The sequence below is a fragment of the Euwallacea fornicatus genome, chromosome 17 (assembly GCF_040115645.1).
Source record: "Euwallacea fornicatus isolate EFF26 chromosome 17, ASM4011564v1, whole genome shotgun sequence".
NCBI lineage: Eukaryota > Metazoa > Arthropoda > Insecta > Coleoptera > Curculionidae > Euwallacea > Euwallacea fornicatus.
Window position 1 is genome coordinate 1,889,990 of NC_089557.1, and position 20,955 is coordinate 1,910,944.

Consider the following 20,955-nt stretch of genomic DNA (forward strand, 5'->3'; position numbering starts at 1 on the left):
GGCCTTATTATCATTTCAACGAATTGGAAATGAAACTTCGAACACCACTCAAATGATTTTCATTTCAGAACGCGAAACAAAAATGAAACAACTTCGAGCATCGTTTAAAGTAAGTGAAACTTTCTAGTGTTAGCAACTTCTGCAGTGTCGATATTCCATAAGGGCCAATGAATCAAACTCCTAGTAACTTTACTGAAGGGAAACCGACGATAGAAACGTTGAAATAAGGGCGGATCGTTGGCCAGTTTCGTGCTTCCCATAGAAACCATCCTTCAGACAGTGGCCAGCACGTTGGCCTAGCGGTCCTAAAACCGCTATTTACGCATCTGAGAACACGACCTACTAAAACATCAATTGTGTGTGCCAGGAACTGGATTTACATCTCTTTGACCCGCCTGAATGGTGATCACAGTCGAAAACAATTCTTAAGTCCAGACTTAAACTGTCCTCATTGCTCATATGAATAATTGATGACGGGGAGTATTTGTCCAAATTTTCCTTATGCAGACGGCCGTAAAAAGACAAATATTTTTCTCCTCGAAGGGCCCAAAGTTAAAGCTGGAGATTTTCCAGCAATTTGGTTTTTTAAAGATAAGCGCAAAAAGCCCTTAATCTGAGGGCAACCTCATCAACCGACGCCGTTGTCGGGACGGACGTTGTCTCAGAATTTTTGACGACTTTCAGGGCGTCATGGAGGCCTGGGATTAGTCGTAGACGGCTTGGAACTGAAGGCAGTTTGAGTAGGACAGTTTAGGCGCTCCGACGCGCCCCCCTCGAGGTCAGTAGAGCGAGACAGGTCGGAGCAGTGGCGTGCTGATATCGCAAGTTTTCTTTTTTTTTTTTGTTAAATCTTCTCAAACTTCATGCCGGGGTAGATGTCAATAGTGTGAGGTTGTGATACCCCTGGATGGTGTGCGGTTAGGTGTATTTAAACGAAAAACTCTCCCCTACTTTCGATTTTTACGAATGAATGACCCGCGCCTGCGAAACGGCGTTTTTGCTCGACAACGCGGAGAGGCCCGGCCAGTGGCACCGAAAAGGACAGCGTCGGACTATCTTCGACGAATTTAGTAATTCCCCTAGGCCCCCCGTGTAAGGGGCAGAAGAAATTGGAGATGGATATTGCAACTGAAAAATCGACCTAATTTTAGCGCGTTTTAGCGGTTTGCCTGAAAAACTTTCGCCATGGTCGCATAAAGCTCGAAGAAAGGTAAAAAAACATATTCAGAGATTTCGCGAAGTTCTTATGCTGGCCGAGTTCTTAAGCTTTTGCATTTTTTTTTCTTCGAGGGGCCGTGTTGTGGTCGCTTCGGTTTGTGCACTTCTTCCGGCAGACCCCACATCCTCGCCGTTCACGTTCCTGCCTGCATTTAGTTAAATCAAGAAGTACCGAAAAATTTCAGAATTAAAAAAAAAATCCGATTTCTTCCAAAAAATTTCAAAGCGGGTTCACCTGTTTTTTGCCACATTGGCAAGTTCGAACGCCGATACCTCGGGAACAGGCGGAGCAATTTCGCTCGATACGTTCCACCTTCGTATTTTCTGGGTATGATATCCACGGGTACTAGAATATTCTACTTCCCTTAAAAGCACACAAATTCTTCGACCGAAACCTCGAGAAATAACTCATAAAGTTTAAGGGACTTGAACGTCAAGTCCCTGAAGTCCTACATTGCCCCGATCTAATACTTTAAGTAAGTACTTCCAATAGGTAAATATAAAGGTTAAAAAAATCGTTCAGTGGAGTACGTCACGTTGCCGATAACGGGGGGAACAATGATAAATAGCCTACGGCTTTGTTTGCACGGATAATACAAGAATGGGGGCCGAACGCCGACGTGAAAGAGACGATTTTTTACAAAACTTTTTCCCCGTCGAACACCGATAGAGGGAGTAATTAGTTTTCCAGATAAAGAGAAAGTTTGCGTCGAAAAGTAAATTTGCAAAGGAGCATTAATTGAAAATCGAACATGATGAATGGATGGCGAATTGCGCAAGTTTTTAATTGAATGATTCGGTATCCAGTCGACTGGGAAGACGTATGGCTACGATACCCAGGAAAATAATTTGCTCAGCAAAGCAAAACCAGTCATTAAAGTTAAAATCCGACACATTTCCATAGCAATGTAATTTCAGATCTACTAAGACAATAGCGACTTCACCTCCGTATGTGACGACAAGCGAAAGGGACCGCCTCGCCGGAATCCTCCGGTATATCTAGGGACTTAAACGGCTTTATTCCTGGATAGAACCACAGCCCGCTGTCCTGAAAGGAGGTGTCTTATAGAAGCAACAATGGAAGAATGAATCGACGTCGTTGATGCGAAAATCCAGGGAGCATTAACGGGGATATGAGGGGAGCTTTGATTTTGCGAGCAAACTGAAGCTTTGACGACGTTAGGGTTAATCTGAATATTAAGTCATTCGATTCCAGGTTGCGTGCCTACAAATAGGGTCGTGGAAATCGATTTTTTCCCGAACCGTTCTGGCCTGGAAATGGAATCAGGGCAAAGGGGAAAGCTTGTATATCCGAAATCTGACAATTAGGGAAAAGTAGGTATTTCCCGCTTTATTTGACGACTTCCTGGGGCCCGGGGCGATTATGCCAGATATAGAAAAGCGCCGTTGCCGCGATGATGCGGACGACCGATGCGCAGTGCTTGCCTACGAATTAAACGTATATTACTCGTAAAATCTCCATATTTTTTCTGGCCATCCCCCTCTTCATTCGTTAAAGACCTGCAAACAAAGTCCAATTTCCAAGGGTACTGCGATCCATTTAATAAGTGGACAGCAAATAGGTGTCCATATTTCATGTTCACGCCTCGCCGATTTCCAACAACCCTTTATCCAAACCTTTCATCAAAATTTTGTTCTCTATTATCTAATTTTCCTTACACTGGGACCCTTCTGTTCCTTTTCAGATAAACAGGGTAAAAAAGGGAAGCGACGAGCCCCCCGGATAATAAATCAAAGGGCCCCGAAATGTCTCTCAAAAACCGAGTTACGAATAAATATTTGTTGCTTGCGCACCTATATTTTCGACGAACTGCATGAATGCCCTTCAGCAAGCTGGATATCAAATAATGCAAAGCTATGCGGGACAAGATTGTTTGGGAAATGAATTTGACCGAGTCCGAATAAATGCTGCCTATATAATGGCCATTGGGCGCATTCGGGCTGTCGTTGCGCTACGAATCGCTTGCGCAGCAATAGGCGAAGCTGTGAGTTGCCCCAGCGCGCACATGTAGCTATCTGCGCTGTAGCTATTTAGACGTGTGATACATTTGGTATTTCGATGCGACAATTTTGAAGTTCGCGAAAAGGAAGAAAGTACGTTGTTGACTTACGAGCGCGTTTAGTGCCGTTTGATTTTTGTTTCGTGCAGTAAAGCGTCGCTTGAGCGGAGCCGACACAGAAACTTGATGAGTCATCCAACAGGTTTTAATTGTTATTTTACGTATTTTTCTTACGTTTTGCGTAATGCCAACCGCCTGTCTGATTTCCATATCACAAATGTAAAATATTATGAAATCCACTGCATTTCCCCATGCATATACACAACATTGACTCTCAAAATGAGCCTTCCCTACGCGAATAAATCTCTCAGCCATTACATTATAAACCACTTTATCTCAAACAAAATTCCCCCAACCGCTTTTCTTTTGTGGTACATTTAATTCTGACTGCACATCACCTTTCAGGACGTTTGTTCCACTCCCGGGCATGTCTTCTCATCAAAAGTTTGCCCGACTTTTATATTTAATTTTTGTTTCTTTCTGCATATTGCTTTTGCAGTGACACAGGAAAATTGAGTTCTCGTCCAGGTTTATTTAATTTTTTTTTTACAAGACGTATATGGAATTGAATTCGAAATGGGAGCTTGAGATTTGAAATTGCGAAACATGCGGTTGAAAGGAACAGGGGAATTCACGTGTATGGGGGGCGGCTCTGAGGAGAAAACTTGGCATGGCCGAGGGTAATTTGGACCCTTTGAAACAATGCGAAACACAAAAATGGATTAAAAATCTCCTCTCGTGGCCGCACGAAAGGAGATCCAACAAAGAAATTCATCCCAATGTTTACGAAACCCCCGACAGCTGTGGTCAAGTGCAGATGCAAAATGATTTTTCCCATGACGCTTAAGGAAGAGCACGTTACGAGGGCGATTCCTGAAGAGCTCTTTTAAACACAAAACGCTCGGGAAACTGAGCCTGGAGATGGCTAAATAACGGAAACACGCAACACTCGGCCGCGTACAACCCTTTCAACAGGTCTGCAACTCAGTCTGGCTCCTGCTGCGCTGAAAACTACCCCTAAATCACGTTTTATACGGTCGGGTGGGTCGAAACATCCCTGTTCATTACCTCACATTTCCAAACGTGCCTCCTGGACTAGTGGAGAGTTATGGGAGTTGCAAGTTTAGTTCTAGTTTTCGTTGGGAAATGGAAAATAATCAATAAGGAGGAGGGGCAAGGAAAGAAAATGTATTGTCCATTTAACCAGGTTGATTCGGGCAATATGAAACGGAATTTAACTAAACAAAGCAACAACGGGACCCTCATAAACGGAGTTTAAGGTCAAGTTTAAAACTGCATTTCTTTAGAGCCCAAAGGAATGCCGTGAAGAAAAGTATGTTTAAGAAACACATTATTATACATGCCTTTGATCCACTTTAATAGCACTTTCTGTAAGTCTGTAAGAAGGCCTTTAAAGCACGTCCGACATACATGTATGTAACATGAGCCTTTAAAGCGTAAAAATTCTGAAAGCTCCAATATTACACTTCACGTTTTTCATCGACCTCAAATTTCACGGCCTCAAAAAGGGTTATGAATTTGCCAAGGTGTCCAGGCATGTCGGAACTAAATTTAGTGAACGCGGCAATGTACAGAAGTGTCCGAAACACTGGTCAATTTCACGAAAGGGTCCTTGACTTGCAATGTGCAGTCGAAAACTTCTGAAAAAAACTCGTCATGGAAAAAACATGCTATCCTAAGTAAATTCTGCAATATCCCAAACTTTTCCTGTTTCATTTTCTTCCTCATTACTGCTTTCTAAGGTTCTTCCGAACTTTATTACATATTAGGAAATGTCGGCCACTTCCTATTTCCTAATTGCTCCATTAGAACAATTATTATTAGGGGGAAACCCATTTGCAATTCAGTGCTGAGCTCGTGCATTGTAGCTCTAATTCAATTACATTCAGCAAAAATACGTGGAAATATTGGGAATAGATTACTGTTGTACTACACTTGCAAATGGAATTCGCCTTTATTGTTTTATGTTTATTTCCTGCAAGAACTTAATTTTAAAATGACACTTTCAATGACACAACTGCTCGAAAGCATCCATTAAATGAACTCCCGCTCCAGGCGCTCGTTAAATGAAAGCGCCCAATGATCACGTGACTACTCCCGAAGATCCACTTGCTTGAGTATGCGAGGGCAAGAAGGAACACAGTAATAGTTGTCATAGGCCACTTTATTCACGCTAGAGAGTGGTATAATCGTCAGGAATGATGCGTGCATAATAAGACATATAATTAATAAAATAAACGCAAAACGGAACGGATTTTGAAATGTGGAAGGATTATTGACTATTGCTACCACCAGCAGGTACTGACTCGCAATACTATGCATGAGTCAACCGCGCTGCGACGAGTCATGTCTAATGCAGGCCATATTTCTTGGCGTAACAAGTAATTTTTTTCTCTGATCTGCATAGAAACAATACAACAATTTATCGATCTTATCGGAGTTACCAGAGGCTCCTCTTCTCAAGATAAAAGCGAGGAATTTCTAAGATTAATCAACAAAGTTGCGAAGTTCTATAGCAAGGTATAAGTTATCCGTCTGCTCGCTTTTTTTGTTTGGTGAAAAATCCCTTTGTATTAATTTCAATTGTGAAACTTTTTCCAGGGCAGGATTTAGCAGCTTAAGGTGCGTCTTAATGACTCCTGTGGGAAAAAGCCGGGGGATCGAACTTTAAAGCCAATAAACTTTGATCAATGGCCTCGACGTAGTGAACTTCCAACAAGGGTCTTTGTTATTTGAAGCTTTAAGTACGGCTCTGTTTAATCCAGAAACCTTGGGCAGTAATGTTCCTAAAAGAAGTCAAAGAAAAAGCCCTTGTGCCTAAAGCATTCTCGTCAAAAAAGAAACTTTATTATTGGAAACAAATCGGATTTAGGAGTTTTCCGAGTAGAGTTCCGCCCTTGAGTAATTACAGAAGATTTTTTTTAAAGTTGCCAAGGGTAATTTGTATTAAAATATATTCAATGCCTCCGCCCTGAAACAAATCCTTATAAATTAAATGAAAATCTATATCGAAGAGAGGCATGATAATGATGTTTACGTCGACGAGACCTGAAAACGAATTAAGTTTGCGTTGTGTATGTGAAACTTTGTTAAGGCGAACTCGATAAGGTGAAATTTGCCAAAGGAATTGCTAGTTGCTATTAGAGAGTGCATAATTATTTCTTTGAAATAATTGAAAACCAGATGCTTCTCTCTCGCCAGTTTGACCTGCACGACTAGGGTTGGTCCACCCTCAACCCTTTAAACAATAATATTGTAGCAAGTATTTGACGTTGACCAATTAGAATTGCTGCCGGGTGATAAAATTTTTAATATTATGACCCCAGTTACGTTTTATGTAAGGGCTGCGGACGACTGTCCGACATTTATGGGTGTCGCCAATGATATATTTAGCCGGTTTTATTAGGAAATTTCGGAATAGATGGTTTTGCTTCATTCGCAGTGGGTGATGCTTTATTCCCTCTATTTAATCACAGAAATATAAGGTACATCGGTCGGAAATCGATTATGCCACTACGGGAACCCGTCGGATAATTCACTGTTTGGAGCAGCATAGAGAAAATATCAAAATGAAGGCACAATTTAATAAGTTGCCTGGAGCTAAATTAATCGGGAATAAAAAAACCTCGAAAATGGGGTTTAAGCGAGAGTTTGAAGGACCATCACGCAAAGAGGCGGTACCAAAGAAACAATAATTGCTAAAATGATCTCATCCATATACAGAGTGTAACATTTAACCTGGAATATCGAAATATCTCGAATATTAGCTGTCTTATGAAGAAACGTTTAGTATCGAGCTTTAATCACTCTGCGGGGGAAATGTATTGGTGCTGAAGTTGACTTCCCTCGGCTACCCGCGCGGGCGAGGTTGGGGTTAACTTTTTAATATCAAATAGCAACCCCCATTTTTTACAGATTCGGATAATGCGGCTAAAAATTAGAAGTATTTGCCCGAAACATTTTTTTATGTTCGTGTTCGAAAAAACTTTAATTAACGAAATTCCATTCATACCTTAAATGGTAACTTCCACTTTTGAAAAGTTTCTACGGTAATAAAATGCGACAAATGAATAACAACATAAACAGATGAAACATTTAATTATAAATATTCCGTGGGTAATATTTCTTCGTTATGGAGCATTTTACCGTAGACGAGGAAATCGAAATAGTTTTGGTGTATTTGAATGTGTATATTTACTAAAGCGTGTCTGTGTGTATGTTTATTGATTTCGTTAATTGCAGCATTTTCTAGTACGAATCGAAAAAAAATGTTTGGGAAAAATGTTTCTTATTTTCGTCCGAATCTGTAAAAAAAGGGAGATTGCCATTTGAAATTGAAAAGTTAACCCCCCCTCGCACGGAGGATGGAGAGGAATAACCTTTAGTAGCCTGTAGGTCCTCAACTGAAGTAATCCATAGTCGATTTAAAGTCCAAATCAACCGCTATAATTATATTGGATGTCCAGGCGAATCCGGAACATGGAAGATTAACATGGGCAATCGGTTTTTATATGTTTGCGCCTGCATGAATTATCCAATTGGAAAACTTTTACATGGAGGTCGTAGTACTCAAGACCGGCCGTCATTCCGCAAACTTTTCAATCTTCTAATTAGAGCCGTTTTGGCTCAACACGCTTCCAAATTAAAACAATTTCAACATACCTCGTAATCGTTTGGGGCCACGATTGGTCAGATTCGTCGGTGGTCCCTTCGAGCAATTACTGCAAATATTTTTACAATGTTAAAGTTCTTTGTTTTTGTTCGCTTACTTGTTTGGCTGATGATACGTCGGTAATTGTTTAATGTATTTCATCTCACTGTTTCTTTATCGCATTTAAATAAAACGCTAAATAAATAAAAAATTCTTTGACATAGTGTTTTTACGGTTATGTTGTTGGCGACCTTGTGCTTGTTGAAGTCTAACCGTGTCTCTGACCAATCGTGGCCCGGAACGGTTACGCGGGACATTTAAATCTTTGACATTTGGAAATTGGTGGTGAGTACTATGACCTCCATGTGAAAGTTATTCAATTGGATAACCTGCGCAGGCGCAAAAAAATAAAAACAGATTTCGTATGTTATTCTCCTATGTCCAGAGTTCGCCTTGACACCCGGTATATGTGTACGTGTAGTCGGGTAAATAATAAAGGCCTAGATTTCCTATTCCGAATAAAAACGCTTCCAAAGCATCTAGAGATTTATTATTTATCACATTGCGATGTAACAAGCTAAAAATCTGACACCCGCATTCGCCAACCTACCTAAAAAGTTGGGCCCAAACATTTCGCATGATAGTTCCCTGATATTATCACATTTTACTCTGATAGATTTTTTACGACCTCGGATTCCTCTGCTCATAATAATATAATGCGTATTATTTCCTGTGAAAAGCGACAAAAGTGGAACGTTCTCGATAATACCGTTTTCCTTTGTTGTGGCACGCACGAAAACCTCCCTTATTTACGGTGGTAAAATTGAAAAATGCCCAAATAAAGGGACAAGCAGGAATGCGAGGGAAGATTCCTCATCTTATTTTTGCCACCCCGAGTGTGGTTTATGTGCGAGAAAAAAAATGATTTGTAAAGATGCACAGATTCAATATTTGTCCTTCGGTCGGAGTTTGTATGCAAAAAGGGCCCTTCTGGCAGCCTATTATTTGTAATTAATTTCCCGGGTTGTGCGATTCGGATGGGAATTAAGGCCCTTTATACGTGCAGGGGCTTTGTTATTTTTAGCCAATGTCCGTATTTTTCTTGCTAAAACCGATCGACCACGTAATCGTTGAAATAACATTGACTTTGACTTCCCTGAGAGACGATTCCAAGTGCCAAATTAGCTTAAGTAGCTTTCTGTTCATTGCCAATCATTGGCGATCGTTCTGCAAATTCGGGAGGAGATTTATCAATAAAACGTTCTTAAGAAAGTCGCTAGAAATCCCGTTTTCAAGTGTCTCGTAAATATTTTTCATAACACTAAGAATTTCCTCCGTAATGCTCTGTCGCGCTATTCCAAGGAAATACTACGGCAATGTCTGCTAGAGAATTTCAATTCCTGGCATTTCAGGGAGTAAGTGCCTTCGAAGAACACTTTTATGATTTTTTATGACTCACAGGCGAAGTCTGGCAGAAATTTTCCAGCGATAGTTTTAAGGGAGCCCGTCCGAGATTAGCAAACATATTGAAAATGAGGCAAAGTGGAAAAGTTTCCTCAACTCTACCCAGGGAAGCGACACGGGGGCAAATGAAAAGTAAAACGTCGAAAAGTAATTTCAAAGGAAGCAGCCGGCCGGCCCTTTTTCCAGTTGCTTCTTAGTTTCCAGACTGCACATTTGCAGTTTCTTTCAATTTACTACGAAAACTAATTTCAAACAGCGAATGGCCCCACGTCTCTCGCTCAAAATTGAGACAAATATACCGGATAGGCTGTGAATAACTGTGGGGTTATTTTCATTTCCACCAAAGACGTTTTGCCAGCTCAGAGAGTTAAAGAAACTACAAACCAGATGAGAGAGAGCGGGTGCAGACTGTATTTTACTTTGAACATAGAGTGTATCCCCTGACAGGTGAAACGACTCTTGTAAGAGGTAAAAAACGCGCGATTTAAAAAAGAATTTTTTGGGATTCAGTTCCGTATTCATATCACAAATTTTCTCAAGAAACCTTTAGAACTAACCCGAGATGCTGGCAAGGAGAAAATATTGCAACAAATTGACATGTAAAATTAACGTTTAGAATGGCCCCGTTGTTGTGGAACGCCCTATATGGCCAAAAGCACTGGTACAATGAGCATATGAATTAAAAATCGAATGTGCATCTCGGCGATTTTTTAAGTCCGCTGTGAGTATTTGAGACAACACAAAGCTCATCAGTAAATTCACCAATTCAAATTTTCTTTAGTGCTTCTCGCTTGGTTTCCTTCAACATAATGAATTTTTCAGCAAATTCGGGGATTTACGACTTTAAATTCAAATAGTGAATCAAATACCTAAAATCCGACTGAAAATTGACGAATGGACATTACAGATTATCACCGTCGATGGTCTCCAACCTTCGACCTATGATCGATGTGTGATGGTTTAAACAATATACATCTCTGTTAACAATGGTTGCATATCTGGCCATGATATTTTTTGTCAGATTAGCAGCCCCGAATTGTAAATCCACAGTTTCCAACTCATATTTATTAAGCTGCTTTTATAAAGGTCAAATGATTTTGTCAAACTGCGCAAGACTGCCGGATATCATTAAATCAAGTCAATGTGATATCAGGCAATTTCTCGACTAACGACCCGAATGATCAACCACGTGTATGGTGCCAAAATTCAAGTATTATAGAGCTTAATGAAGTTCGATGAGCTTCGTGATTTTTACATAAAATCTTGACTCCCCCTTATCTGCAGATTATTGAAAAAAGACAGGAGAGAAGGGCTTTAAACATTGAGGTGCTGAATGTTTCAGTATGCCTAAAATTGCTGTTTGATGTTTGCTGATTTATTTCACGTATTTTACGGCCAAAAAGTGCAACTTAATCTAATCTAATCCATTAGCAGAATTAGTAAGTTCAAAAAATCAAATAACTAAAACCCGAGATGGCTGCGCCCATAAAAACTAACATTTGGAATTTGCACCAGCGGTCCAAATTTCGTCGGTCATTGCCAGAACTTGTTGATTTTTCCTTGCTGAAATCAAATATTGACTCTCTCCAATTCAAATCTTCATTGTTACTTCACGGAAAACCATTAACAAAAAGGCTCTTCGAAGGTGAAATCGGGTTTCTCGGCAGAATATTACTAAAATCGGTATTTGATCTGACTATATTTTTATTAATTAATTTTATGGCTTATTTTATCTCATTTACCTAATTAACAAATATTAGAAAGGAGCTTTCATTTTTGTAGATATCACTAAAAGGAGTTTTAGGACGAGGAGCTTACGAACATCTAACCACGCATTTAATGAGATATTGCAAAATATTTAATAATTCAAAGGGCGATCTATGGAAACTTTTTTTTAATTTGAAAGGATAATTGGTATTATGGAAAATCATTGAACAAATCTTGTTGGGTATGGGACCAAGAGAATCATATGTGTCAAATTAAGCCTATTGATGGTATTAGGAGGATGTGTTCGAAGAAATGGTGATAGAGAAGTGACAATTTCAGAGTTCTGTTAAACATAAATAATTAAATGAAGAAATTATAGGATGGAAATCACTTAATATTTTTATAAAATGCAAACAGATTTAATAGGTGCTGTGTTCTAAAATTCATATCTTGCCAATGTTGCCACTGCTACACACATCAGTGGCAACTTTGGTAAGAAGGAAATAATTTAAAAGCATTTTTGTAAACCACCAATTTGCGACGCAACCCCCTTGTAATACTAATCTGATACCGTAGATTCGGTTCGAACTCAGGCCAAACTCCGGGCACTCGAACAATGTTTTTTTTTTCTGCTGGTAGCGGTGAGCTTTGATCGCTAATCACAAAAATGAGGAGGATCGAGAGTGATAATTGAACTGAGAATAAATTAAATGGAATAAGAGTGCGTCCGTAACGATTTTGTGAGTACATGAGAGCAAGTGCACCAAAGAATAGAAGAAAGCCAGAAGGCAAGAGAGCGCTTTCTACGTGAGTTTTGATTTTCTCTCTTTCAACTTTAATATGAAATATCCATTATTGAATCGGCGTCTAGATCGTGTAGAGCCAGCTACCACCTGCGCCTGTTTGGTTTTCAGCCTTATCAATTTGTCGCCAGCTTAACACTTCTTTAGTAAAAAGAAAGAACTGAGAAAGATTGAACTCGCAGCCGAAACGTCGACGATTCTTTAGTAAAAGAAGGAGTTTTATTTCATGTCCTGTTCCTTATAACATCCTTCACGTCAAGCTTCAAGTCTATCTGAATTAAGGATGCTATATCTCACCATAAGTAGCTACCACCTCGCCTTATGAATCTTCGATATTTCCCATTTGGGAGAATTATGGCTACCGAAAACGTGAGATCAATTATTTCATCCAAAAGACCTTCACCAGTTTAATGATCAGAATAAATGAGGTTTTAATGCGGTTTGCGGTTTATGGTTTCTTTGTACGGCGAAATGCGCAGTTTAACGCAGTTCTCAACATAGAATTGAAAATTGCGGCAACATAAGAAGGTAAATTCGGATGCGACCATTTGAATAGTTTTTACAGTACTTTAAAATTTCAGGAAAATGTTCCCGTCCAGCGACAAAATATCAGTTCGTACCCTTATCACGCACATATCCGTTTCCAATTTGGCCTGCTTGGGGTCCTGAAAGCCCACTTCTTTAATCTTTTAACCTTCTGGAGTAACCCCGAAACCTGCCTCGATAAAAAAATTTAAATTCAGCTCCGAACATAAAACAATCGTTCGCTCCTTAGCGGGAATATTTAATTTCTCGTTAATTATTTCTGAGTAAACGCTCTTCATTCGAATTCGAAAAGGGCGTTAATAATGTTTGATTCGGCATTTTCGTTCAGATCTCAATGAATATTCAATTTTAGGGAGTTACTGTTCGTTTAACGTAATTCAATACCCGGGGATTTTGAGGATAACCGCGTCTTCTTTATGTAGAATGGGAACAGTCGGTCAAATTGTAAACTCCTATTCGTGGTCGCTTTCGAACAGCGTTCGCCCCTATTTAGAACCTTTAGAGGCGCGAAGCTACGACATCTCCCTAATTCATTCTTAAGCCATCAATCGCCTCATTAATCGAAGAAAATTTTAAAGACTTTAAAAGGCGTTTGTTAAGCCAAGTCCCCTTAATTGTTCGATCGGATCATTTGAAATTTAAATGATCCTAACTACCGAAGAACTCACCGTTGTCTCCGTGGGAAGCCGCAAGTGGGGCATTCCAACATGTGCACAGCAACATAAGAATCACGGAACCACTAAACACCATCATGTTTCCCCACTAACTGCTAAGTTTCACTACCGAAACTTGCATGACATTCTTCTTCTTCGCGTCGAAGGGTTACTCCGTTTATGCGTATTTGTTCGTTTTCATCGTTTCTTCGTTCACAAATTGCATAATAATTTATTGATGGATCGTCGACAAAGCAGGATTGGCTATCTCGTCTCAAAATCTCTCGGGTTGTTATCGATGTAGGAATATTGATGGGGCCATAGATTTCGTGCTGTTGTCTGCGACTCTGAAACAAATAACGTTTTAAATATGGATGCGGCAGAATACAGCATGGAAAAAAAAACAACTAATGGTCAAATGAAAAATGCTAACTCAATTTCCTCGAGTTTAACCTGGAAATCCATATATCTCTCTTATCGCGCGTTAGCACTACGATAAACAAAATAAAACATCTCCGTGTATCACCGGTACGCAGGCCTAAAAAACACTAAACACGGGACGAGGATTCAGTGGATGTATCTTGCCAACTCATTTTTTAAAATGGATAAATGTATAGATGGAACTGGACGAAAAAAGGACCAGGCAGACAAAATATGCCATTTATACAGAGGAAAAAAATGATGATTTATGTGTCATAGACGAGAATGGCCGACAGACGGAACGTAAATAACATTTTGGGAAATTAGTTTTCCAGGCAGGAGTTATTCCTGATGGCGATGACACATGTATGCACATCATTGTTTATTGCTGATAAGTCTAGGACGCTATTTATTGTGGGCCAATCAGGTTTGCGTGCCAATTCGACTGGGAAATTTCCAGATTTTTACCCTCGCAGGCTCGGAACATTGAATATGTTATCCTGGAAATTTCGGGTCTTCCGAGCCACCCTACATTTAGAGAGAGGAAATCCAACTCCAATCCATAGTGCCACTAAATTCCTGGCGTCAAGAGCCGGGAACATCGTTTTTTCCACATTCGAAAATCTGGCCCCAGAGTGTAGGAAATCATCCCTCTCATCCATATACAAACGGGGTGTCGGGACAATGAACGAGCTCATTCTCTGGATTATTCTAAGACGAAAATGTTATATATGTATGTATAGGCGCTCGTCCTAAAGTGAGTCGTTTGCGAGATACGGGGTGTTGAATAAAACACATTTAAATTCGTGGACTACGATTAAAAATAACACGAATTTGCTTTATACGGCCAAATTTACCTCTTTAACGAATTCGCCATTGTTTTCAGCATATATTTCCAATGAGCATTTCGTTCTCAAAAACGTGTTATTATCGTATCAAAAAGTACAACAGATATTCTTGGTGTCTTTTGGATCGGTTATTTCAAAAAACGCATAATTTGGGAAACACCAGTGGCGTACCCCCACGTCACTGGTCACCCCTACGCAGGTCTAAGGTTACAGCATTTTTCTTTAAATGGGAGGGAAATGTAGCGTTTGGACTGCGGTGTAGATATGCCGAGCTTGAATAAAATCTCCTGGATCATTTTGAAAATACAAAGAAGAATATTTGATTTTTCTTAATATTTAACACCCTGTATCTGGTAAATGATTCACTTTACATATGTTTATATAACATTTTCGTCTGAGAACAATCTAGAAAATCGGCTTCTTAAATATCGGAACACCCTGAGGAACCATGTAGTAAACGAAAGACGCTACAACGCTTGCGTTAACTGTAATTTAGAGAACCGCACATTCAATGCCATTTCTGGGAAATGTCCTTTCCAGAATCAAAAATATTTTCCTTGAGTCTTCTCTTTGACGTGTTTGTCTTCACAATTCTTCTCTTGGGTTCTCTTTTGTGGAACAATTTGCCCCTTATGACAAACCGAGTCGACTGAACGGACAGCAAACTGCAGAACCACCAGTTGGATCGTTTTTTTTTTTTTGGGAAGTGCAGTTTCGAGTATACAGGAAGCTCCAGAATTACTCGGATGATTCAGTTTCCAGGAACGAATTAGAAGTAAAAATTACGATAAAAGTCCAAACTAAATTCAACCAAAAATTTCGTAACTGTTTCGCTGCCGGAATTCAAACGCCCGTAGAGAATTAATGTTAGAAATTAAATGTTTTTCTCCCATACTCCTCTTAAACGAAAACCGACAAGAAAAATAAGAGATGAATAGGAGCAAATCATTGCAAGTTGCGTTCGCAGAAATGTGGGTTCTGCCGCTGACCCACTGCCAAAATTTTGAACATAAAGTCCGGGCCACCCCGTGTATTGCAATACACGAATGAAGAATGAGCAGTTACTGGAGAACCATCAATTTAATGTAATTTCAGAGACCTGATCTCTAAATACACTCATGAAATTTCTCTTGGCAAACTCTTTCTCGATCTGAATACAAATTTAAAATTTTCAACGAGAGTGAAGCAAAAATGGAAAATCATCCAAAACACGAAAAGGCAGACTCCCCTACACGAGCCATTTCAGCCCTTAACATAACTAAATCGTATCATCCGTTTCCAAGGAAAGATTAATAGTTTAGCATTGGCGAGCCTGTCAGCGCAATATTATGCATTCAAACAAAAACGCCCAAGGCTGTCTCTGGTTCTGAACTATGCCGTAACTGGATACAACTTTCTTTGGAACCCTGAGGCCCTTTCACAGAACGCGCCCAATTATACATTAATTAGAGACTACGAATTATAATTCCAAATTTGGGGCTGTCACGTGTTACTTCGTTTTTGCCGATTCGAGCTGTGGGGCCTTGAATGTGTAGCCCCGGGACAGGTGCTGCGGCATGTACCATTTGCCATTTTCTAGCATGGCTTTTAAAGAAGACGTTGCCTCATTTTGTGACTTGTTTCTTATCGGATTTAACTCGATTTACCGGATTGATTTCCCCTATCTCGAATATACAGGGCGAGCCTTAACAAGCCGATCAGATCTGCAGCGCGTCGCAGAGCGATGCTCACGAAGCACGAGAAAAATAATAGAAAAATTGTATTGGAAAAATTGACGGAGTTACGAAGGAAAATAGAAGTAGTGGACTTGGCAACGTTTCATTGAGATTCATAGGTGGTTTTCAAAATGTTGTCGCGCACGTCTCAAAATGTTTCAAACGTTCCGATGTAATTATTGTTTAATTACAAAAAAAACAGTCGTCAAATGCAATTTCAGGCGCCTGCATCGATAAACCTTACATTACAAATTCAAAATTTGCAGCTTATGCTGAAGATTTCCAATTGCTTCCCATCCCTCATACCGGGAAGTACCCGCCGCTACATTGCACCGGCTAATGGTATAAAGAAAATTAGAAAATAAAGAACTTAACTCTTCACTTTAACACTCTAATAACTCCGTCAATTTTTCAAACGGGATTTTCGTATTATTTTTCCCATACTCCCCGAGGGCCCCCCTGCAACGTACTGCAGAACTGACCGACCGTTTAAGACTCACCCTGTAAGGAAGTTTCAAAAGTCATACACAGGGTGTGCAGAATGAGCATGTCCGGCGTGGGGATGGGACGGAATAAAATGATTGTTTAACGACTTAGCATTGCACATCTTCCATAGGTAGAAAAATACAAATTTGAATGGATATTTTTTACGTAGCGCTCCGCTGCAACGATTCGACAGATGAGCTGCATGCGTGCAAAAAAGGCTTTAGAAGTAAATATGTTGAAGGTCTGGAAGCTGTTGTGTTATTGTTAGCGTTCGAGCTATCGCTGGTACCTTCGCAAAAGGCAAAGAGCAAAATTCTGCCTTAGTACATCGACAGATTCCATAAGGGCCAAATTATTCATTTGCTGTTAAGTTTAACATCAGACCAGGTTCCGCGGGATCTGAGAAATTAGCATGCAGTTTTAAAGTTGAGATCACATTAATAATTAAGAGCGTTAATGCACGCTATTCCGGGATACAAAACACAAACTTTAGAGAGAATATGAATAAAATACCAGAACCGTGTTTGGGTTTCCATAGAAATTATTTTGGGGATGAAAACAGCCCAACTAGCAAATTTGCGTTATAAAATTTCACTTAAAAGCGACGTCCCAGTTTAAGTAAATAATTATTTATTTATTTACATTATTATTTACTCTAAAAGGCAATTATATTATACGGAGTTTCTCCGAGCTCTAGACAAATCTTATTGAATGAGAGCTGACAACTATTTCTTCAAACGATGTATGATCTTCAGCAGAAGATCCATTCGATGATCTTCGAATGGCACCGGAAAGGCGCGTTTTGAAGGACTCTTAATATCCATTGAATTATTGTCGATTATGACGTCGCTCCAATACGTAATTACGCGAAGGGCATTTCGGAAATAAATCCCTAACCCCCCACCCACCCACACGAAAGGCGGCAAATTCACGGCCGAAGCCGTTCTCGATATTTTATAGGTATTTTTACTAAAATAATTAGGTGTTTGCACGAATCGCCCTAGTAGGTGCGGCGACTGCGCAGAAACGTCCACAGAACACCACATTTAGCAATACCACATGTTTTTGGGAGACCCTGTACATTCTCGTATAATTTCGATACAGGCGCAAAACCTCAGCAATTCCTTAATTTCGGTCTTTGCCCTAGGTCCAACTCTCTGAGATCTAGAAGAGAACTTTGGTTTAACGTAACTTGGCTTCTACCCCTGCTGGTTACCGAGATCCCTGTACTGTGCTCGGAAGGAAACCCGTCCTGAATAGATTGTCATGGCTCGGTTCCCGTATCAATTTTCTTGACCGAATTGGGTCAGTAAAAGGCGTGTTCAATACCGACTTACGAAAAATAATTAAAATGAATTGCAAAGTAATTAAACACCTTTAAATTTAAATGCGCGTGAAAAGTTTGGTCCACTGAGGCATATACAATATATCTTTATTGGCAATTAAAATTGGCTACAACATGTGCTTGCGTACATAAATAACACACACTATTAATCGACCAGATACGCCATACTCATTTTTAGAAGTTTAATAAAACGGTCATATTACCGCCGATTTTAGTTTCGGTAGCAGCTACGAATCTATTTGCATCAACTGTGGTTTGCAGCTGTGCGAGGAATTTGTTATAAAATAGTTTTTTAAGGGCGGTTCGTGCCTTGTAAAAATTGTCGAAAAGTTTTGACAGTTGTTGTTAATGTTCTTGCGTGTGTTATAGAACGTTCGACCAGGAATAAATTTTCTTATAGACCCATGGGCCCTTCCTGAGGGTCTAGCTCGTGTACAAACATTTTAAAACCGTCTCTGACAAAACACAAATATATTTTATTAAATTTTTTCGGTGCGATTTCGCCGATTAACGAAGAAACATAAAATCGCGCGAAGGTCGTAAATCGCATGATTCGAACGTGAACATTGCTTGTGTAACAAGAGTCTACGGGAGACGCTCAAACGCCCAGACCTGATCCCACGTGACGCGACAAGAGCCTATTTCCACCTTTCCACTCTTCTACATTTACAGCCTAACAAATATGTCAGCAAATTGATAAGGCACGTGATTGGTTTATGGGCTTTTGCGTGTTAATGCAATACAAACACAGGATATGGGCACAAACAGATTGTTGAAGATAACAAGGGCCGTAAATAAAAATCAACGAAATATTAACTTTGACTTTGCTGTTGGGGGCGGTCCAGGTGAATGTCCTGATGAAATTGAAACGTGCGATTCTACCGGTCTTCGAAATCTCGAAGAATAACGTACCTAATGGGACTTCTTCACACCGTTTAAGTACCATGTTATCAGCTGCTAAATCAAATTGAGGCGGCAGTCCAAATTACACGGTCTTCGCCGGGGGCGACCATCAATCCGATTTATAAAACTTAAATTTTAATGAGCCGTGCTTAACGATGCCGTTCTCAAAACAGGCGCAGGAGTTTTCCCACGAATGGTCATTAAGACTCTCGATTTTAGTACCCCGAAGGGGAAAAATAGGGTCATGTGGTGCTAAAACTGACACCTGTCACGCGAGCCACACCAAGACCGGACAGCCGAAGAGCCTTATCTGCAATCTGCGTGTTTACAAGGACTTATCGGCACTGCTGGTTAATTTATGCCTGATCGCTTAAAATTTACCTGTTCAGGTATATAATTAACAGCTAGTTTCACACGTTCAGTTTAATAGCTCTATATCGAAACGCCTTCAAAGAACCATATCCCGCGAATGAGCTTCTAACTTTGTCAAAAGAGAATCTCCGGGAAAACCCAAAGAGTAGACTCAAATGGAAATTGATGCATTCGATGTTGTTCTCTATTGAAAGTTCCGTATGAGTGCCCTTGCGGAAGCTTCCAGGAGACCTGCATGCATGGAAAAGTGGTGACCTCATGATTGAGGGACTGGGGACCTACCACCAAATCTTCTATAGAGATTTTGGGCAGTACAGCGTTATCACTGTGGCCATCTTGACGCGCCATCACCGACGCTACCGTGACGGCAGTCCTTACACGGAAACTGTGCTCGCTCTGGGCCTATTTATGAAATCAAATTTGCAGATGAAAAACCTTTAAAGTAGTAATAATGATCTCAAAGCTAAACTCGCCTATTGAGCATTCGATTTACCTGAGTTTCAATTAATAACACCATTTGATTTATACAAAGCGGACCAATAGGGCGAATCGCAGGCCTCCATTAACCGCCTGACATAATTATCGTGCGAAATTCGCTTATCCCTTGAATGACAGGTAATGGACTATGGGGCACATGTTCCCGCTGATGAGATTTGGGTTACAGCAGGCCTGATTTAAATGTCCCAACCGGGGGACGCGACAAGTTTTTTTACTTGTTATACGTCATTGTTAATGTCGGTTGTTATTCTTCATTAGCTGTCAGCTTTAGGACCTCATTATTTAACGTGCCCGGCTGACGAGCATAAATGTCTTTTAACAGATGAATAAGGTGTTTGGGAGGTATTTAAATTTTTACTTAGAAGTTAAAATTTTAGCAAATTAAAATTAATTCGGGCATGAAACGTTGGTTAATGAAATGCGTTCGTGTAATTCGACTCATTCATTTATGGGCTCACTCGCAAATTCGCTCAGCAGTAATGTGGCTCGTCTCATAAAACTTTACACTAATTAGGTATTACTTAACTACTTTTACAGATTCTGTTTCGTGAGATAATTGATAATAAATTTGTCGCGTTGTTTCCTTAGAAGGTCTATAATTGTTTTTATCGAGTCCTCGCACGTCTGCGGTGCAGTTTTCGGCCAAAAACGCTAAATTTTGATACATTTTTTAGTAGTTCGAGTATCGCAATTCTACGAATTTTTAATACGCAAATTTGCAAACGCGAGAGAGGCCGAAAGAGGTTCCCTCGGGAGGCTAAAGCTTCAGAAAATTCGAAAGTGGCACGCTTGGGATGCTCCTATGGAGTGTTTAAGGGTACCTAGGGGGATTGTTCATGTGTTTTAATATTTTTCATTAATTTGACGTTTGGTGAGCTTCGAGTCTGTACCACCCTGTGCACCACGGCAGTGCATGACATCCCTCCTTGTTCGTGTGTTATTCCCAAATAACGCCCGGGAAACATATTGCTAAAAGGGGACGTCCCTGACAGTTCCTCGCTAATTTCCCGATGGTTATATTTGTCACGTGATACCGGATTAGTAATGGCGTCTCGCTAATTTTATGACACCTGCCTCCGTAAAGATAAATGCGGTAATCTGTCGCCCCGAGGACTTATTACCGTGGAACGTATTATATGTCTGGATAACGTATTTGTTTGAAGGGTTTTTTACCTGGAATACAATTTTTGTTTCATGTGCGAGTGCGAATTCCGGCCTCCCCCG

At 40.2% G+C, this 20,955-nt stretch overlaps 1 protein-coding gene across 5 annotated transcripts in view; it reads right to left on the reverse strand.

The window, feature by feature from the left end:
* The window catches only part of LOC136344689 (discoidin domain-containing receptor 2-like), a 131,658-nt gene that overhangs the window by 93,990 nt on the left and 16,713 nt on the right, over window positions 1–20,955 (reverse strand). For 4 of the 5 annotated variants that reach the window (XM_066292376.1, XM_066292377.1, XM_066292372.1 and 1 more), the window contains exon 2: window positions 13,160–13,491. In XM_066292376.1, coding sequence (XP_066148473.1) covers window positions 13,160–13,244 — 85 coding nt within the window. In that variant the 5' untranslated portion in view covers window positions 13,245–13,491. Of the gene's footprint in view, window positions 1–13,159; window positions 13,492–13,577; window positions 13,597–20,955 lie in introns of those variants that run through there. The other variant, XM_066292374.1, reaches the window with a different exon arrangement.